At 30.1% G+C, this 18261-nt stretch overlaps 1 protein-coding gene and 1 long non-coding RNA gene across 2 annotated transcripts; one reads left to right on the top strand and one right to left on the bottom strand.

Moving 5' to 3' along the window:
• Positions 1-432: 432 nt before the first annotated feature.
• Positions 433-2670, bottom strand: LOC105764224 (NAC domain-containing protein 73). Its single transcript, XM_012582740.2, has 3 exons — positions 2273-2670; positions 1906-2095; positions 433-1433 (listed from the first exon to the last, which is right to left on the bottom strand). The coding sequence occupies exons 1-3, from the start codon at positions 2420-2422 to the stop codon at positions 907-909; spliced, it is 867 nt and encodes a 288-aa protein (XP_012438194.1). The 5' UTR covers positions 2423-2670; the 3' UTR covers positions 433-906.
• A 9918-nt stretch (positions 2671-12588) lies between these two features.
• LOC105762481 (uncharacterized) lies at positions 12589-13723 on the top strand. Its single transcript, XR_001123927.2, has 2 exons — positions 12589-13001; positions 13266-13723. It is a non-coding gene; the product is annotated as an uncharacterized LOC105762481 (long non-coding RNA).
• The last annotated feature ends 4538 nt before the right edge of the window (positions 13724-18261 follow it).

Genomic DNA, 18261 nt, shown 5'->3' with positions numbered 1-18261 from the left:
TGTTAAATTTATTAGCGTCAAAGGATTGTAGATTGCATTAATGGAAAAGGTGTCACAGTGAACTCTGACATTGAAGTTTCAACTCCAGCAGCTTACTTGTACCTACTAATAAATGAGAACTAGCCATAAATAAAAGATTTGGTAAACGTATCTTCCCTTTTCTTCTTTTCGTGTTCAGATTCTTCATTTTGGAAGCCAGAAATGTCATATATGAACACAGAAGAAGAAGTTTTTAGCACTTCCTTTGTACCAAAGCTTGACTTAATAATCCCGGTCGCAGATATGAGATAAATTATGAACATGAGTTTAAATGGGTAAAAGAAAATCATAGCTTTGTTTTGAAATATTCATTATAACGTTTTCGCCTCAAAATTTCAACTTGGTTAATGTTATGAGTAGTTAATGTTATGAGTAGCATCAATAGTAAAAGAATATTTAATTGGTTACTCGTAATTATATTAATCTCCTATAAAATGGAATTGAAGAAGTACAAAATACATTATAAAGGACAAAGTATTGAATAAAAACCTATCAGACTGCTACACCTTTGTACAGTTTCCAAAAGTTAAACTTCTCCAGTATTAAAGTTTGATGAAGCATATAACACATTTACAGCTTGTTGTTTACACTGTACAAAGCATCGATTAGAAGAGGAACAGGGAATAGCCATAGAAAAAAAGGAAAATAGTGGTTATGGCGAAATCTTCATATATTCTTCCATCCTGAAGAATGTTTCTTCTCCTCTTCAACTAGCTATTAAATCATTCCTTATTCTTCCCAACCTTTTGGCTAATTATATATATTAATTTATTATATTTATACGCCACCAATTAATGCTTTATTTGATTTTGCCTCCGGGATCCATATATACTACGTATCACCTCCCATGATTGATCCTTGTATTTATCAAGGAATGAAAGACCCATCATGGACTGCAAAGTGGGGAAGTAGCTGTGTTGGATTGGTTCTGCTTTGGCCTCCTTGATCAAAGGAAATAAAAGAAGGATTATAGAACTCGACAAGCCCATTGTTATTATTATTCTTAAGGTGATGAGAAGCTTCATGTCCACTCTGCAACTTTAGGGAGTCCTTGATTGAACCACATTGTCTAGGCTGTGTTTGGTAGAAAACTTTTGAAATGACAAGCTCACCGTCCTTCTCTTCTTCATTGTTGCCAAGATGGTACTGGTGCATCACCCAATTGGTTTTCTCGGGTTTCCTTTGCTTCCCATAGTTGGTGTAAAGCACCAAGATCTTCTTGTACCCCTTAACTTTTCCACCAATGAAAACTGGCCTGGTCTTGCCTGTTTTGTGCCACCGGGTCTCTCCGCCTTCTGTGTCGGTGTGAACCTTTCTTCTTTTCCTAGTCCCGGTCGTGTATGCCTTGGAGGGCCGGTGGAAGAAGTGGCGAACCAGGCCATCTTTGCTTACTCCTATACACCATTGATTTCATAAGAGTTTATTTAGTTATTAACGTGAAGGAACCGGGTTCTTGTCAATGTCATTGACAAATAATGCAACTAAGATTCACTAGTAGGGGTAGTTGGAGAGTATTTCTTCAATAATGGAAATGGAAAAAGGGCGAAAGGCTACTAGGGTTAGTTGCAAGGTTTCTTCATAATGTCTATCTTATGCAAATGCTATGTACATAAAGGTTAGTTGGTAGGTTTCTTCAAACAAGGAGAATGGTTAACTATTCCATCATATCAAATGATATTTTTAAGAATGTTTCCCAGTTTTTCTTATTAATAGCAAACTGGTTATACTTGAATTTTTTTCATTTTTTCTTCTCGCGATGAAAACCCCAGATAGATGAGAGATAGTGGTAATGATAATATAATTAGCATTTGAAGTTAAAAAAGATGAGAGAGACTCATAATAATAATAAATATATTGAATGATCACCTGGCAACTTCTCAGGATGAGTGTAGCAAATTCCATTCTCTCCTTCAATAGTAGGGATAAATTCATCAATAAGAGGATGAAGCTTGCGAGCATCAGAGCGCACCTTCCCTTCCAAATGTTCAAGAAGCTCTTGATCTGTTGGATCAAACTTCACTCCAGCAGGTAATCCAGGCAAATCATGAATTCCACCCTACACCATCACAATTTTGTGCAAGTTTTCAACAAAAAAAAAAAACAAGAAAAAAGTAAACCACATTTAACAATCATTAATTCAAGAAGCATGAACAAACAGAAAATACACATATACATATATATAACAAAATCAATGAAGTAAGTATATAAGAAAGAGATATTGAAGTTGAAAGACCTGATCACGGTATTTGATCTGATGACCGCAAGAAGGACATGCTCTGAGTAGGCAATCTTTGTGCCTTTGAGCAATAACAGTTTTATGAGAAGATGGAGGAGAGCTTCTCTCAATAGTTTGTACATCACTACAGTCATTGCACCAAGTCATTTGCTTTCCCTTTGCTTTGCTCTTTAATTATCTTTTTCCCATTACACAATGGAGGAGCTCTTTAGTTTACCTTCTTGTTTCCTTCCCTGCTACTCCAAAATATAAACAATAGTATCAGAGGGAAGAGGAAAAGGAGAAAGAGAGAGAAATAAAAGGAAATAAAGGGGAACGACAAAAGTTAGCTTGTCTCCTCTAAAGCTTAGGTGCTCCCAAGCCTGTTTATCTTGAGAATTGAGAAGGGAATTAAATTCTTTTTTTCGCTTTTTACCTAATACTTTGCATTAAATCAGGCCAAAAACAAGATATTAAATCAATTTATAATTTATTATTCTTTCCTATCTCCACAACACTTGAAGTACTCTCTTAATTGTCCTTTTATTACTCGAGCTACCTAAAAAACCTGAAGACACTAACCAAATTCTCATGTTTACTTGAGTATTGTTGTATCGTAGGTTCTATTCAAAGCAAAAAAAAAGGGAGATTGCTTGAATCGTAAGTATGGATTTTGCTTGTGTATCAGCGTAAGGGAAACTTGTAAAACAATAAATGTAGTTTTTATGTCTTTTTAAAATTTTAACCTCTCTGTCTAAAGCCTGCATTGAATTGTTAAAATAGCTAAGTTAATATAAAGAAAGCCAAAAAAATTAAAAATAAATAATAAGAATAGAGTGGAGATGGGGCAATCTAAATAATTGGTAGAGCTATTTCACCACCAGTGAGAAAGAGAAAGATTTTAAGGTCCAATGTCACCCTGGAGTATTCATAAAGCTAAATCTTGTATTCTAAATATTATATACTCCATATTTAAAAAAAAAAAAAACCCACCATAAATCTTTTTCTTCACCTACACTTCTCATGAAATTCAAGAAACCTCTTTCCGCCATTTTGTCTACGTGGCAAGACCTTGGCATGCCATCTAATTTTGATCTCCACTGGTGTAGGTACATGCAATTCCAACTCCAGGTTGCTTCCTCCAAAAGTAGGGGATAGAAATTGTACCACCCAAAACCCTGTTTTTCACCTTAAAAATGGATTATTATTAAGAAAAGGTGATTAGAATAGAAAGTAGAATATAAATATGGATTCAGAGTTAATTCAAAACGTGTATCATGAGAGAATTTGAGTGGGACCATTGCTGCTTCAAGCCAAGGGAAATTTACTTTTTCTTGCTTCATGAATTGAAAAAAACTCGTTACCCTATACATTAATGCAAAAGGAAGATACTAAGATTGCAGGGTTGAATTTCTTTAATATTCTTATCATACATCATCAACCAAAAATATGGCCAATCATTTATTTTTCTTACTATTAACAATCCAACAATCCATCCATCTCCCCGCCACTACTCCCTCATGCCTCACATTCCTGTCAAACATTTCATCTCTAGGCCTCTTCTTTCTTTCTAATATTATAACGATAAAGAGTGATATATATATAATATCTTATATCCTTCGATTATATTGACATATCAAAATAAATAAATAAATAAACTAGAAATTATTAGAACTGGCAAAACAGGTTTCGGCCTAAAAGCTCAAGAAAGCATGGGCCCGAGATAGATCCGATCTAAAACTTAAAAAAGTCCGAATTTATGAAGATATATTTTAAATATTATATAATTATATTAAAATTTATAAATAAGAATAAATCTTTATGTTAAATTATAAATTAAAATTTTAAAATCATTAATTATGAATATAAATTAATTTTAATTCACTTATTCTAAATGTATAATAAATACTCAAAGACATTTATAAAATTTAAATTTAACAATTGTATATAAATGTAATACATTAATTAATGATATGTGAAAATCAAATTAAGCCTAAAGAATTCACCTTTCTAATTTCTTAAACTTTCGGTTATTGAAAAATCAAAATTTTATGTACTCATTATACTTATAATTCATATGAAAATAACAACAAAACCTCTTAAAATATTTGTTCTTGTGAATTTGAGATGTTCTGAAAAATACCAAATTGATTTAACATGAATTTTTTGTTATTTTTTGGCAAGTTCCAAAAGTCCTATAACAAAACAAAATGGGGTATATATGGGCGCAAAGACAAAATTTGGACAACTTTTAATTATATTATAATATTTTATTTATATTTGGGCGCAAAGCAAATGAATTAATATAATCAAGACTGCCACAATAGAATAAGTAGTCAATTATATGAAATTATGGGCATACTCCTAACATAAGTGTCTTGGAATAAGTTATCACATGGACACCATGCAAAATTAGTCTTCTAACTTAAGATATCAAGTCATGTTATAGAGGAAAGTTATGCTTTGATTCATTCTGAAACAAGTTTCAAAGACAGATACTTAAGGTAGGATGCTTTTGGCATTACACAAATCATGTAAAAGTGGATGAGTGAACCAGAGAGGCTTTATTAATTTGACTGATATTGGAGACGTATCTCGTATAATCTTGATTGTGGTTAATTAATCAAGGTTCTGGCTAAAGCATTATGAATTAAGAGAAATCATTTTCTAATGTCCAATAATTAACTATGAGTTGGAAGTTCTAATATGGATTATCACATAGGTGGCATTACACTGAACCTATTGTGATAATCCGAGGTATTCTAGTGGAAGGGTCATATTGCATGGAGAGATGGTCATAAAAGAATTTCATTAGGATCACCTTAACTTCACAATAATTTAGGTGTCATGATGGGGCTAGACGCCACTCTTGAACTTTAGGCAAGATTTGCTCTTAATCAAGTAGACTTGCCTATTGCTACTTTGTTGGGAACTTAATGGGTCAACACACAATAAGAAAAGAGATTAAACTCAGGTTTCAATTAAGTGTGACTTAATTAAATAAAAGCTCTAACCAAGGCAAACAATTGAATGGTCGTATTGTGGAAATTTTGAACAAGTTCGGATTTGATTCAAATATGTATAATTTTAAATAAGATGAATATGAATTATTTAGAATAAAAATATGAACTTATAAGACTCAATCTTTCATTCTTTAAATCTAGAATATGATGTTTCAAGTATTCTGCAAAATAAAAGTAAAGCAAGGAAATGATGTTACTTGCTTGCAAGAATCACAATTGTAAGACCTAACCATACTATACTAAAATAGATTCCTAAAACAAAGATGGCTGCTCAACAATGAAAAGGAAAGTAATTTATATACAAATTAAATTAAAACTCTCACTGTCATGCATATTGAATTCATTAATGCTAGTTTCAAATGGGAAAAGGAAGAGACTGCAACATATATTGATAATTGAAAGGTAATTATTAAAAAATATTAGTAGAATGTAAAAAATTTACTTTTCCTATTTAGTCAATAAAAGTAATATGTAGTACTATAAGATAAATATAGCAGGGTGAATTCAGAAATTTTTGAGGGCGAACTGAATTATAAAATTTTAAGATATTTATATGTAATTTTATTATGTATTCATTTATAATTTCATTATTTTTAATAAATTAAAAAGATTTTTTTCCATATATTTTTAAAGGGATTAAACTAAAAATTTTCATTTTTAAAGCGGCCAAAGTCCTTGCCAACACCCTTAGCTTCGCCTCGCCTCTAGAATATAGATACAGACTTTTTTGATTAATATAATTTTAATGAAAAAGCAACATAACATTAAATGTAAAGTGTAACAGTAATTGGAAGGCAGTTATTTAAAAAATGTAAAAGATGTATTTTTTTTTTCTAATTAATCAATAAAAGGTAAAAAATTTATAATATAATACATATATAGATATAGACATGTTGAATTAATAATATTTCCAAATTATACAAAATTAATTCAAACTAAAAAAAACACTAAATAATAAATAATGATTGGGAAAAGTTTAGAAAGGTTTTTATTTATCAGTGTAATTATATTAAATTATAAGGATGTTTCTAAATTTAGGAAGGAATGCACAAAGTTATTTCATGGAGTGACATTATTTCAATCTTAAACCTATTTAATGTAGAAGAATGAAAGAGAGATGAAAATATAAAATATAGATTAAAGCGGAAGTCGAATGTTGAATTAAATCTGAGCCACCACTTGCGGCATATTCTTGGCCTAAATGTGAATTTTTAATGAGTGAAAAATACAGCAAACGAATTCTCCCAAAGGGTGTGTCGCAACCTTGGTTTTCACTTTTTACTTGCACCCATGAACATAAAACATATGCATGCCATTGCTTGTTGCATGTGATTTCCAACCATGTATATTTTAGGTATGTTGTGAACAAGTTTAAGAATTTTTGGTTTTCACAAACATTGATTTTTCTCACGGTCGCTTCAATGCGTTTTTTTTATTTATAAAATTCTGGTAATTGTATACTTATCATTAGGGGTGTTCAATCAACTAACTGGTCCTAATTACCATTAATCGAATTAACCGATTCTTTTAAACTCTTAACCGTTAACCGAACCGATTTTTTTTTCAAAAAAAGTTAGCCGAACCGAACTTTTTCGGTTAATTCGGTCGGTTAACCAAATTAACCGAAATTTATATGTTCTTTTTTATTTTTGGTTAAAACAAGTATAAAACATATAAAAAAAATTAACTTAATTAACCGACCAATTAATCGAATTAACTTGGTTTTACCTAAAATTTGCACACCCCTACTTACCACATTTTATATAATTTTTCTAGACTTGAAAATCTAACTACTGGAATTTTTGGATTGATAATTTATCTTTCAAATGTCTAGGTAACTATGAATAATCCATTAAAGATTCATCAATTAATTTACCTTTACTTCCGACACGGCTTTGCTCAATTTGTCACTCAACCTCATAGGTGTACTTTGCTTCATCAACAATTTGATTTTTTTCCATGTTAGAGAAGTCAATTTTGGGAATAAATTTATTAAATTTAGCCGTCCAAAAATTTTAATTAAGCAGTCACGAAACCAGTGGGGAATTAGAAAATAAAAATACTAATAATTAAATTATAAATAAAATTATTTAATAAGTAATTAAATAGAATATTAAAAATAGTACAAGGATTATATCGCTTAGTAACCAAAAGCTGTGAAAATGGATTTGGGTTTGAGCAAGGACTTAAGTGGTTGTTAAACCAAGGACCAAATAATAATAAAACCATATTTAAAATATGATTAGTGAACGACTATGAGAAGAGCCATTAGATTTTCACTAATGCTGTTGAGCTTTAATAATGGCCATTGATGTGTTAAATTAAAGGTTAATTTATTAAGCTAATTAAGCCATATTTAAAATATTACCTTTAATTTATCAAATTAATGAAATAGTTTAAATTTATATGAATTAATTTTGATTGTTAATTTAATTTGATTTGACTAAATTCCTTATATTTACACATCTACTGCTCCTCCCCCTTTTTGTATTACACGACTCTCCTCACATTTGTCATGCTAAAGCACACCCTCCTACAATTTCGTCCTTGGACCATTTTATTAATCCAAATTACCAAGTTTCACATTTAATTAATAAATAATTGTCGCTTAAACCAACGCTCGTACTCAGGAATTTTGTTCGCTAGCTTTACTCTCGATACAACACCAGTTCTAACATCGACGTTACAGTAAATAAGTGCTTGAGGAGTACTTCATAAATAAGAAATTGAATGATATTACAATCAATACCTAAAAGCAATTTTGCTACGGTTGGACTTGTATTCCTTGCATTTCTTCCATCATCCGTGCCATCGTTTCTTAGTTCTCTTTCAACAGAGCTTGGTTTTCCTTCAGTTGATCAATTGCATCAACTACTTTAGTTTGTAATTCAATAACCAGTTCTGAATGAAACATTAGATGACACGAAATGGGATGACGAATCCACTATTCTGACACCTAAAGGAAGAGATCCGATCCAGCAGAAAAATGAACCCAAAAAGGAGAAGCAACATTAGTCAGTTGAGGCATACAAGGAAAAATGATTTACTTTTCGATGCAGGAACATGAAGGAATCCAACTAGGGAGTCGTATCTCCTACCTTTAATCTTGAGACCATGAAATTTTCCATTCAACGTCGTCATAGTATCGAGAAGCTGAGGCAAAGGTACCATCTAGAAAAGCAATGGAGCCTTGAAAACGTAGACACGTTCTCTTCTTCGTCGGACCTGTTTCCTCTACTTGATTCTATGAGTTTTGCATCAGTGTCTGTCAACAATCTGTTCATCAAGATCATATTTTCATAATAAAGTTGGTGGATTTTATTGGAAACTAAAGGAACATGAAAAGGTTTATGGGAATTATGGGTCTAATCTAGGTTCTGATCATGGTTTTGATTTTGACAATAAATTTGGAGGTGGGTATCGGTGAGGTTGTAGGGTAACATGGTTTGTGTGACCGATGGAATTAAAAATTTAAGAGTAAAGGTAGAACTGGCGATGATTGTGGTTCTATGGCTGATTTTCATCATAGCTTTGGTCGAGGTATTGATAGTGTTGGGGAGGTTCCTTTCAAGACCTTAGGTGATAATAGAGTTGTATGATCCTGGGGTTTAAGCCGAAGAATCATGGTAGGTCTAATCTTAATTATGATTATGATAATGATTCGAAAAAGCATGTAGATGAAGTAATAGGGTTTCAAGTACAAACTGATATATTAACTTTTTTTTTCAAAAATATTTTCTATCTTTATTTTATTTTAAAAACGAAACTAAATTGATAGAATATATAAAGTTGATAATTTGAATAGCTAAATTTGTTATTATGCAAATGAAAAGCGTATATATTAACATTTCTTTAATAATTAAATGGATGAGTGACCAAAATATCAAGTGTCGATGATATTAGTGACTAAAATAGAATTTTTAAACTTGAATGACCAAAACAAAACACATTAATAATTAAGTCACTATTAATTTTAGTTTCAAAATATTTTTAATTGAAATTTCCAAGGATAATATATTTACAAAATGCATTTTTATTTTATAACTATTTTATATTATATATTTTAGAAATTTTATATAATTTAAATTATATTTTAGTTAGATAAATATTTTATATGCGTTTATTACAATTTCTTAAATTTATAAGATTTTATAAATATTTTTACTTTAGTTTTCTAAAACATAACATAATATAAAATACTTTCTAAAATTTTAGATTTGAAGTCGAGAAAATTATTTTGGAGTTGTGGTTAAAGTATGACGCAAATGTTTTTTTTTTTTTTGTTCAAGAGGAAAAATTCAAAGCAAAACAAAAATTTGTTCTTCTTATCTTGTCATTTGATTGGGAGCCTCAATCACGTAATAAAGATTGAATGGCTATAAGGCAAAATCAAATCAATGCTCTTTCTTTCCTTTTCTTCTTTTATATCTATAGCAGAGATAATCGCCCGTAATGACGAATCATAGCTATATTATTAAAAGTTTGTGGTAAGAATGAGTCTCATTTTAGTGATCACAAATAATATTCTAAAGCTTTTATATGCTCTTTGTTACTTGTGTATAGAATATATAACTTTAATCATGGGATCAATTTCTAGTTGTATATCTTCATAATAATTTTATAAGGTCTCCTCATAATTGATTTTGGGTTGAGCCTAAATCCATTAATAACGCCATTTGGTTCAAAGAATTCTTCGTTCCAAAAGTATACATGAGATTTTCACCATATACGACTCCTCCTTTATAATGTGAAGGAGTAAAAGGCTATTTGTTTTGCCCATTGCCATCCCTAGCTCTTTATAGGGCAAAGCAAGAAAACCGAGAGATTGACCTGAATTAAGGTATTTGAATTGTTTATGGTATACAAGTTAAAAAACCATGATCTGAATTCTTTTTTTATTTATAATTAATTTTAATTTTTTATGGTGTAAAAATAAATATTTTATATTTAAAACAATGATTCTATAAAAAATATTTTCAAAAAATATTATATAAGAGTTAATGATTTTTTATTTACTGGAAAAAATAGTTTTTATATAAATATTTATGAAAAGTGTCAGAGGCAAATTTTTGAAGTGACCTACTATGAGCTAGTAAAAAGTGATCACTTCCATCGTCTATATGGCAGTCTACTAACTTGCTATTTTTGAAGTTAACAATTTATTAAAACAAAATTTTTGGGCTCTAAATTGTGTTGATACTCTAAATATATGCAAATCTAACTTTGAAAATTAATGTAAAGCAACTATCCTTAAAGATTAGACTGAATTAGATCAAACAATTAAACCCGCTAGATTATGGAGAACTGATCGAGATCACATTAAATATATCTTTGAAGAATGAATCTCCTTTAACTCACTTTATATTGGACTTTATTAGTATAGTGGTTGTGCTATATTTTGTAGTTGTTATTATTAAGGGGTAGATTGAAATTGATCTCAAGTATGTTAGCAAATCTCGAAAACTTCTATATATTGAGAGAGTTTTATAGGTTTTGTATGAGAGCATAGAGAACATTTTATTGTTCACTAAGGAACTTATTTTGTGAGTGCATTTGAAGAGTAAATAGATTTTGTTTACAACCTAAATTCTCAGTGTTGACACCATTTTTTGGATTGAAAACGGGGTCGACTTGGGTTTTGAAAAATGAAATGGGAGTCGCCACCAATCCTTTTTTATGAGGTGTGATTGGATCACCTTGAAAAGTGGTTGTTTTTAATAAACAGCTTGATTTTATTAAAACAACGATTTTGGTCCACGAAATTCAGAAAACGGGTTCGGGAGTCGGTTACGTACGAGGAAGGATTAGCACCCTCGTAACGCCCAAAATTGGTACCTAGTTGATTAGTTAATGTCTTGATGTCGAAAATTGAAAACTTTGAAGAATTTTAAAATTACGATCCTTGTATTAAAATGTTGAAAATTTTTGGGAAAAGGGGCATATTTCACGTTAATCGAGGAAGAGAATCATATCCAGTAAGTTAGAATAAAATATCTCGAATTCCCGATACCCGAATGAAAAAATGCTTATTTAAAAGATATTTAACTATCTTGGATTTAAAAGGGATCACGGCCAGTAAGTTAGGACACGATCCTTTATAAATCCCGAGATCATTTAAAACTTGAGTTTGAAAAGATTCGTGCATTTAGATTTATCGAGAAAATCGAAACCCAGTAAGTTAGGGCACGATTCTCTCGAATCTAAACACGAAATATTTTTTATTCGAAACAAATTTTATTATTTCGAGTAAAATAAAACACGAAATCGTAGTAAAGAATGTGAAAGCAAATTACATTATTGTTATGCATGGCAAAATCATAGTGAATACAAAAGCATAAAATAATATGAGCAATAATAACAATAATAAATAAAAGTCAATCCTACAATCATATAAAATAACAATGTAGATAAACAAATAAATTAAAACTTTCATTCAAAATAATAATGGAAATGAAACAAATAGTGAACACAAATAAAAATGTAAAGGGTTATACATGTATATAAATGTAAATTAAAATATGTGTGTATATACATAAAATTATAGAAATATATAGAAACATGTATATATAAAAGTATGTATATGTATATGTATTTTATATATTTATATAAAATATAAAACATATGTACATATAAATATATACTTATAAAAATTTAGAAAATATGTATGTAGATATAAGTATACGATACAAATCATAAAATATATAAAATAGGAGTTTGTATATGTACCAATATATGCGTATAAAGTTAAAATATATAAAATATAAAGGTAGGTATATATACGTATATTTATAAAAATTAAAAGAGCGTATATTGACATATATATGTATATATTAAAAGTATATGTATACCTGCAAAATAAATTATAAAAATAGGTATCACAAAAAGGTAAGTATGTAAGTATATTAAAAATATATATAAAAATATACATATATTAAAAATAAAGCTGGAAATAAAATAAAACTAATTAATATATTAATATAATAATAGCAAATACATAAAAAGGAAAATAAAGCTGACAATAATTAATATTAAAAATAATAACATTGAAATAATTAACTAAAATAATGAAAGTATTAAAATGCGGACTAAATCGAACTAATAATGAACATATTGGGCAAATTTAAAATAAAAAGGATTAGATTGCAACAAGCGCCAAAAGGAGAGGGACCAAAAGAGTAAATAAACTAAGACTCCCAAAACGCAGCACTGCGATGGATTAAATTAGTACAAAAATAAAATTATGGGGCTAGATTAAAAATAAAAGAAAATAGCGAAAAGGGGCTTGATTGAAGCATGCTGCAGAGTGGAAGGACTGCGCGCGCAATTATACCCTTCAAAGAAACACGCGGATCCTCCCCCTGGGTCGGGTCACCGCGCGGGTCGAAGGGGCTAAAACGGCGCCGTTTTGTTTGGGGTATTTAAACCCCAATTTTCCCAAAAAATTTCATTTCTCAGTTTCCTTAAAAAAATGCAGAATATAAAAAAACAAAACATTCTTCTCTCAGCCTCCCCTGTTGCCAGACGAACGGGCCACCGTCGGCCCCGCCGTCAGCGGCGGTTAAAAGCTCAAACGTTGGGTTTTTAAGACCCTGCTTCAACGACCGACTGAAGGCCAAGCTTTCATGGTCTCGGGGTTGCGAGAGTAAGAATCGGATCGCCGCTTTCCTCGCCCGATTTCGGTGACCGAAATAGGACTCCGGCGACGATGCACACGGGGTGTTCAGGTAACGTTCCTCTTCCTTCCTTTTTTAGATTTTAAAGAAATGAAATCGAAATGAAAATATTCAAAAAAAAACCTATGAACAATAAAAGAAAACAGAGAAAATAAAAGGTGAAGTCACCTTGAATTTTTATTTCTGCTAATATATCTTTTTGTTACAAAAATCACTAGAGACCCTAAAAAGAGTTACATATTCGGCTTTTATAGCCGATTCTCTACTGCTTGTGTTCTTTGCTCTCTTCTTCTTTGTTTTGTTCCTTTTTTACAGGTGACGGCGCAAGTGGCCGATGTGACAACGGTGGTGAGCGGCATGACAGTGCTGATGGAGGCGGCGCCGGGCTAGGGGTCAGAGGGCTGCGGCGCTAGGGTTTCTTTTCTGAAACCCTAGCTTAGCTTTGAGGGGGGTTGGGCCAGTTGGGCCTTGTTTTGGGCTCCGGGTTAGGCTAGGTCTAGGTGGGTTTGGAATTGGGTAGTTGGGGTTTAATTGTTTTTGTTTAGTTTAGGGTTAATTGGGTTTTGGGCTAAAAATTGGGCTTGTACACTCAGGAAGAATTTAGAGGTGAATGTTTTAGTCTTTAGATACAAAAGTGGGGTCTCTATACTTGGAGAGTAATAGGGCTTAATTCACTTATAGTGAATTAAATATAGTGAAATTACTCACTGAACTAGGCTTTGTAGACATAAGAAAACTAAATTGTGTAGATAAACATTTGTGCTTTTTGTTTACTCCGTTTACTTGTTCATCGCATTGGCAACTGAAGTGGTCGTTGTGGCCTGACACTTCCATTCAACACATTCGTTTAAAAGCAATTAACAATTGTAGATTTCAACAAAATAAATTTTGAAACTTTCTTAAAAAATATCCAAAAGTTATAAAACAAATATCATTTTGTCAAAACAAGTCCAAGAACTCAAATCCCAAAATTAGTATAAAAAAACCGAGAACTTAATCAAAAAGTTGAACCAAAACTAAACTGAACTTATCCTAGTTGTATGAGATTTAATTCCTAATTCCTAATTCTTAATTATAAGAGAGTACCTTTTTTGTCATCATCATAATATAAGGCTTAAAATACTTAATTGGTTCATGAACTTGATATTTTCTTGTATTTATAAATTTTTATTTCACATTGATACTTAAATTTTTTTCGTCCACTATTCTGATTTTCTTTTATCCGGGACACGTAACATTTTGAATGAGACATTATTTAAAAGTTGTAAAATTATATAAAATATAAAAATTAAAAATATTATTTTTTATAAATATACCAAACAAAATAGATAACAATTAAAAATTCAATATCGTTTTAAACCCAAAAAAGTTGAGAGTGCAACCTATCGGTTATCTTCTTCTTGTTTATGTTATTTTTGTTTATTCAATTTGATTCACTGCTTCACTGAACCCAACCCTTCACCCCATTATCACCCCTCTTAGAAATTGATTTGGATTTTTTTTTTCAAAAAAAAAAAAGGAAAACCACGAAGTTCTAAACCTAGAAAATCTATTTCAGAAAAAGAGTTACTCAATTTTGGTTTTTGACTTTTGCAGCAATGGAAGCAACATCATAACTCCTTTCCAACATCTACTCTTCAAGTTAGAGCTTTCTAACACTTCCAAAATTTTCAGTTCGATAAAATATTGCAATGCTTACTGAAGTTCAATTTTTAAAGCGAATTTAATATCTGAAATTAAAGTTTAGAGTTACAATTAGTTATTAATTAGTATTATTTTGGGCTAAGGATCGAATTGAAAAGAAAAAGGACAATTAAGAAAATTCAGGGCATAAGGATTAATTTGCAAATGGGGTAAAGTAGGGAGTTTTATAAAGTGAATAGTCCAAGGGTCAAATAGCTATTTACCGTAAAACTTGGTTTGAGCCAAAACCCACATTATTTTCCTTTGCCATTGCTTCGTTTAATCGTATTAGAAAAAAAAAAAAAAACTATAGTTCCATTCTCTTGTTTCGAAGTTAGAAATTTTTATTTTGGCCAACAGTTGGTTAAACAGAAAATCAGAAGAGAAGATAGGAAGGTAAGTTTTTGATTTTGAAATCATCTCCCGATCGTTGGAAATGATTTTGATAAAGATTTAGAGCTGTTTTAGATTAATTTTGATAGAGTTATCGTTTGGGTACGAAGAGATGAAGTTTCACTATATTAATTTATTTGTTTTGATATAAAGTGAAAGAGGTCATGGAATCATCAAAAGCGAACCAGAAAATTTAATGTTTCTAAGCAACAAACACTTAGAAATTTTAGTTTTTGATTTTTTTTTAAAATTACTCTAGTTATTAATTTAATACTTAGTCAAAAGAAATTTTGTTCGGCCACTTACCACCTACTCTTAATTGTTAAGTTCTTTTAATGAATTGATGAGCATGGGTTATGGACCGATTCAATTGAAATGGGCATACTGAGATGTTATTTCATACATTGGAATTTGTGTTATTGACGTTTTGGATGGTTGAATTGTATTTATGGCTTTGTACGTGAGTGACAAACATGTCGGTTCTGGTATGCTCGCATGTTTAGGCGTTGATATGGACTTGTATGTTGCTCATTTCGACTCAAAATTTGCAGCTGCGGAATGGGGTGTCGGTACCTCTGAGGTCAAGCGTCGGAACTTGAACTTAATGTTCCGATATATTTAAAGACAGTAAGGGAGGCCTGTATTAATATAAAGTCTCATCTATCGACACTTAATTAAAAAACATTGATGCTTTCCCTTAAATGTATCAATGCATTAAAATTTTAAAGTTTATTGTTTGATTTCTTTATGATGAACGATTGATGGAGTGTTTTGACGATTTTTTGGATACTTCGTATTTGGGCAAGTATTTACAAGTTTAATTTCACCAAAATTTTATAAATCATTAACCCAAAACTTTTACTTTTACAAATTTTAAAAAAAAAAGAAGTTTTCTTAAACGAATTTTGGTTGAGAAAACCGGATTGCGACAAAGTTCACACTTTCTGCTCTGATTGTGTTTTTATTTTCCTTATATTTCAATCCATTCTTTCCTTTCCTTAGATTTATAAACTTTGATAAATTAGATAATGGAAGGGGAAGAAGAAAAAGGAGATTTGAGCTACGGGGGTAACAATGTTCTTGAAAAGTATTGTTGAGAAGTGTTTTTGAAAAGTTTGGTGTTTAGCAGTGTTTTTGAGAAATAAAATATTCATTTTAGACATGTTATTATTAAGTAACAAAAATACATTTAAATAATATTTAAATTAGTTCATATTATTAAATTTTAGCAAGAATATTAAAAATAATTATAATTTGTTGTTAATATTTAAATTTATGAAATATAAATTTTAAATATTTTAAGCAATAAATATTAATTATTTAAAACTTAATTAGAATATATAAACTATATTTTAAATATTTAAATATAACTATTAAATATTTGTAATTAGTCTTTTAAAAATATTTTTATTTTTACTTAATGATTTTAATACATTTGTAATTAAGCACCAAGAAAAAAAAGGAAAAGTACTATGTTTATTGAAGGGGTAAAAAAAATAATTAAGCATTAAAAGTACTTTTGGGAGAAAAGTTTTTCCTTCGCCAAAAATTTCAACTAAAAACACTTTGTTTAATACAACTTTTCTTCCAGAAGTGCTTTTGGAGCCAGAAGTGCCTTAATAACATTGAAGGTAAATCCTCCTTGATTTTTTGTTTTAAATTTAATTACAATATTGGGTATTTGCTGAATGCCGAAAATAAATTTAGTTGTTATAATTACTTGAAAAATTGATTTTCTTTACAAAGAAGAAACCTTTGCTAGAGATTCTGAATGTCTTTTAATTTTGTGTTTTAGTTGAATTAAATCATTGGAATTTTTATGTAGCAATTAACTTATTATTTTGTGTAATGTGTACTAAATCCATTACTTGTTGAATTCATATTCTTTACATTAATGGTAGAATTTTATAAATTTTGAATCTGATTCTTAATGTCATAGCAGAAAATAAAAGTGAAAGCAACAACGCATCGAGCCATTTTTAGTTTTTCTTTACACATGTTTTGAATTTTGAGAATTTTTCAAATTTATATATAAGATATTCTTAATTTTAATTTTTAAAATATATATTTTAGAAAATTTTGGATGATGATGTTATTTTATAATTTTCTTTGTCCAAATTAACGGTTTTAAATGGGAAGTCAAAAGAAGTTGATTAAGATTTGTGTCTTATACATTTACTATATAAATTTCAACTTCAAATATGGTAAGAGATAGGACCGAATATAAAAATGCGTCAAAATTAGCTATCAATGTGAAATTTGTAACTTTCTCTTTACTTTAAGTTTCTTCCACATCAATATGAAATTTGTAACTTTCTCTATATTTTGAATTTATTTCTGAGTATTTTAGTTGCTATTAAATAAGAGTTGATCACATACTCGATAAGACGTAATTAATAAAATAAATTTTATTCTTAAATACGCAAGTGCAAGGTCATAAGAGATAGGTGCATTGATACCATGAAGAGAAAAGGTAAAGAAGAGGAAAAATTTGCCGTGAATATTTTTCTGTAACTTTTTCTATTAATGACCATGGTTTTTTTATACAAAGTATATCCTAGAGAATTGTTACATCAAATATAATTAACTTAGATTGATTCAAAACAAAACACCTACTAGAATCTAGGAACAACAAAACAAAATAACATAAACATAAAGTATGGATTATGTAATTTCGTATGCATTCTTACCACTTGGATCAACTTAAGTTTAGCGCATTCAATCTCATAGTTCACATTTTCTTCTCAAATTTGTTTTACTTGCAAATGTCATATGAAATATTTTATTGAAACTAAATATGCAAAAAAAAAACACTAAAAATAATTATATAAACACAGTATTTACAATGCAAACATACAAAAGATCAAATCCCTCAGAAGGGAGTTTGGCTGTCAGGCATATTTCCATAGCCATTTGGTTAAGAGAGCATTATTACGAGTAACGAGTAGTTAAATCCACAACCCCAAGTCTGCCAAGGTTCATCTCAGTACATACTTTCTTCCAACTCACACGGGCTATTTTGCGCGCATCAGCGAACCCTCCCCCTCCCCATAAGAAGTTTCTTCGATTAAATCTATCTTATACACCACACCTTTAGGAATTTTAAAAATAGACATAAAATACATTGGAAGAAAAGAGACAAGTCGAGCAGCAAAAGAAAGGTGCTAACTTTCGACAACATTTAGCAATAATAGGCTCCCAAACCTCCTCCTTTGGATTTATACCCAACGGAATA

This window comes from Gossypium raimondii, chromosome 12, assembly GCF_025698545.1.
Source record: "Gossypium raimondii isolate GPD5lz chromosome 12, ASM2569854v1, whole genome shotgun sequence".
NCBI lineage: Eukaryota > Viridiplantae > Streptophyta > Magnoliopsida > Malvales > Malvaceae > Gossypium > Gossypium raimondii.
This window is presented reverse-complemented; position numbering and strand designations above follow the sequence as displayed.

Coding starts and splice junctions, on each gene's coding strand:
- LOC105764224 (XM_012582740.2), bottom strand. CDS start 2,422: ATGACTTGGTGCAATGACTGTAGTGATGTACAAACTATTGAGAGAAGC. Junction 2,096..2,272: donor AGATCAAATACCGTGATCAG/GTCTTTCAACTT, acceptor GTGATGGTGTAG/GGTGGAATTCATGATTTGCC. Junction 1,434..1,905: donor TCATCCTGAGAAGTTGCCAG/GTGATCATTCAA, acceptor AATGGTGTATAG/GAGTAAGCAAAGATGGCCTG.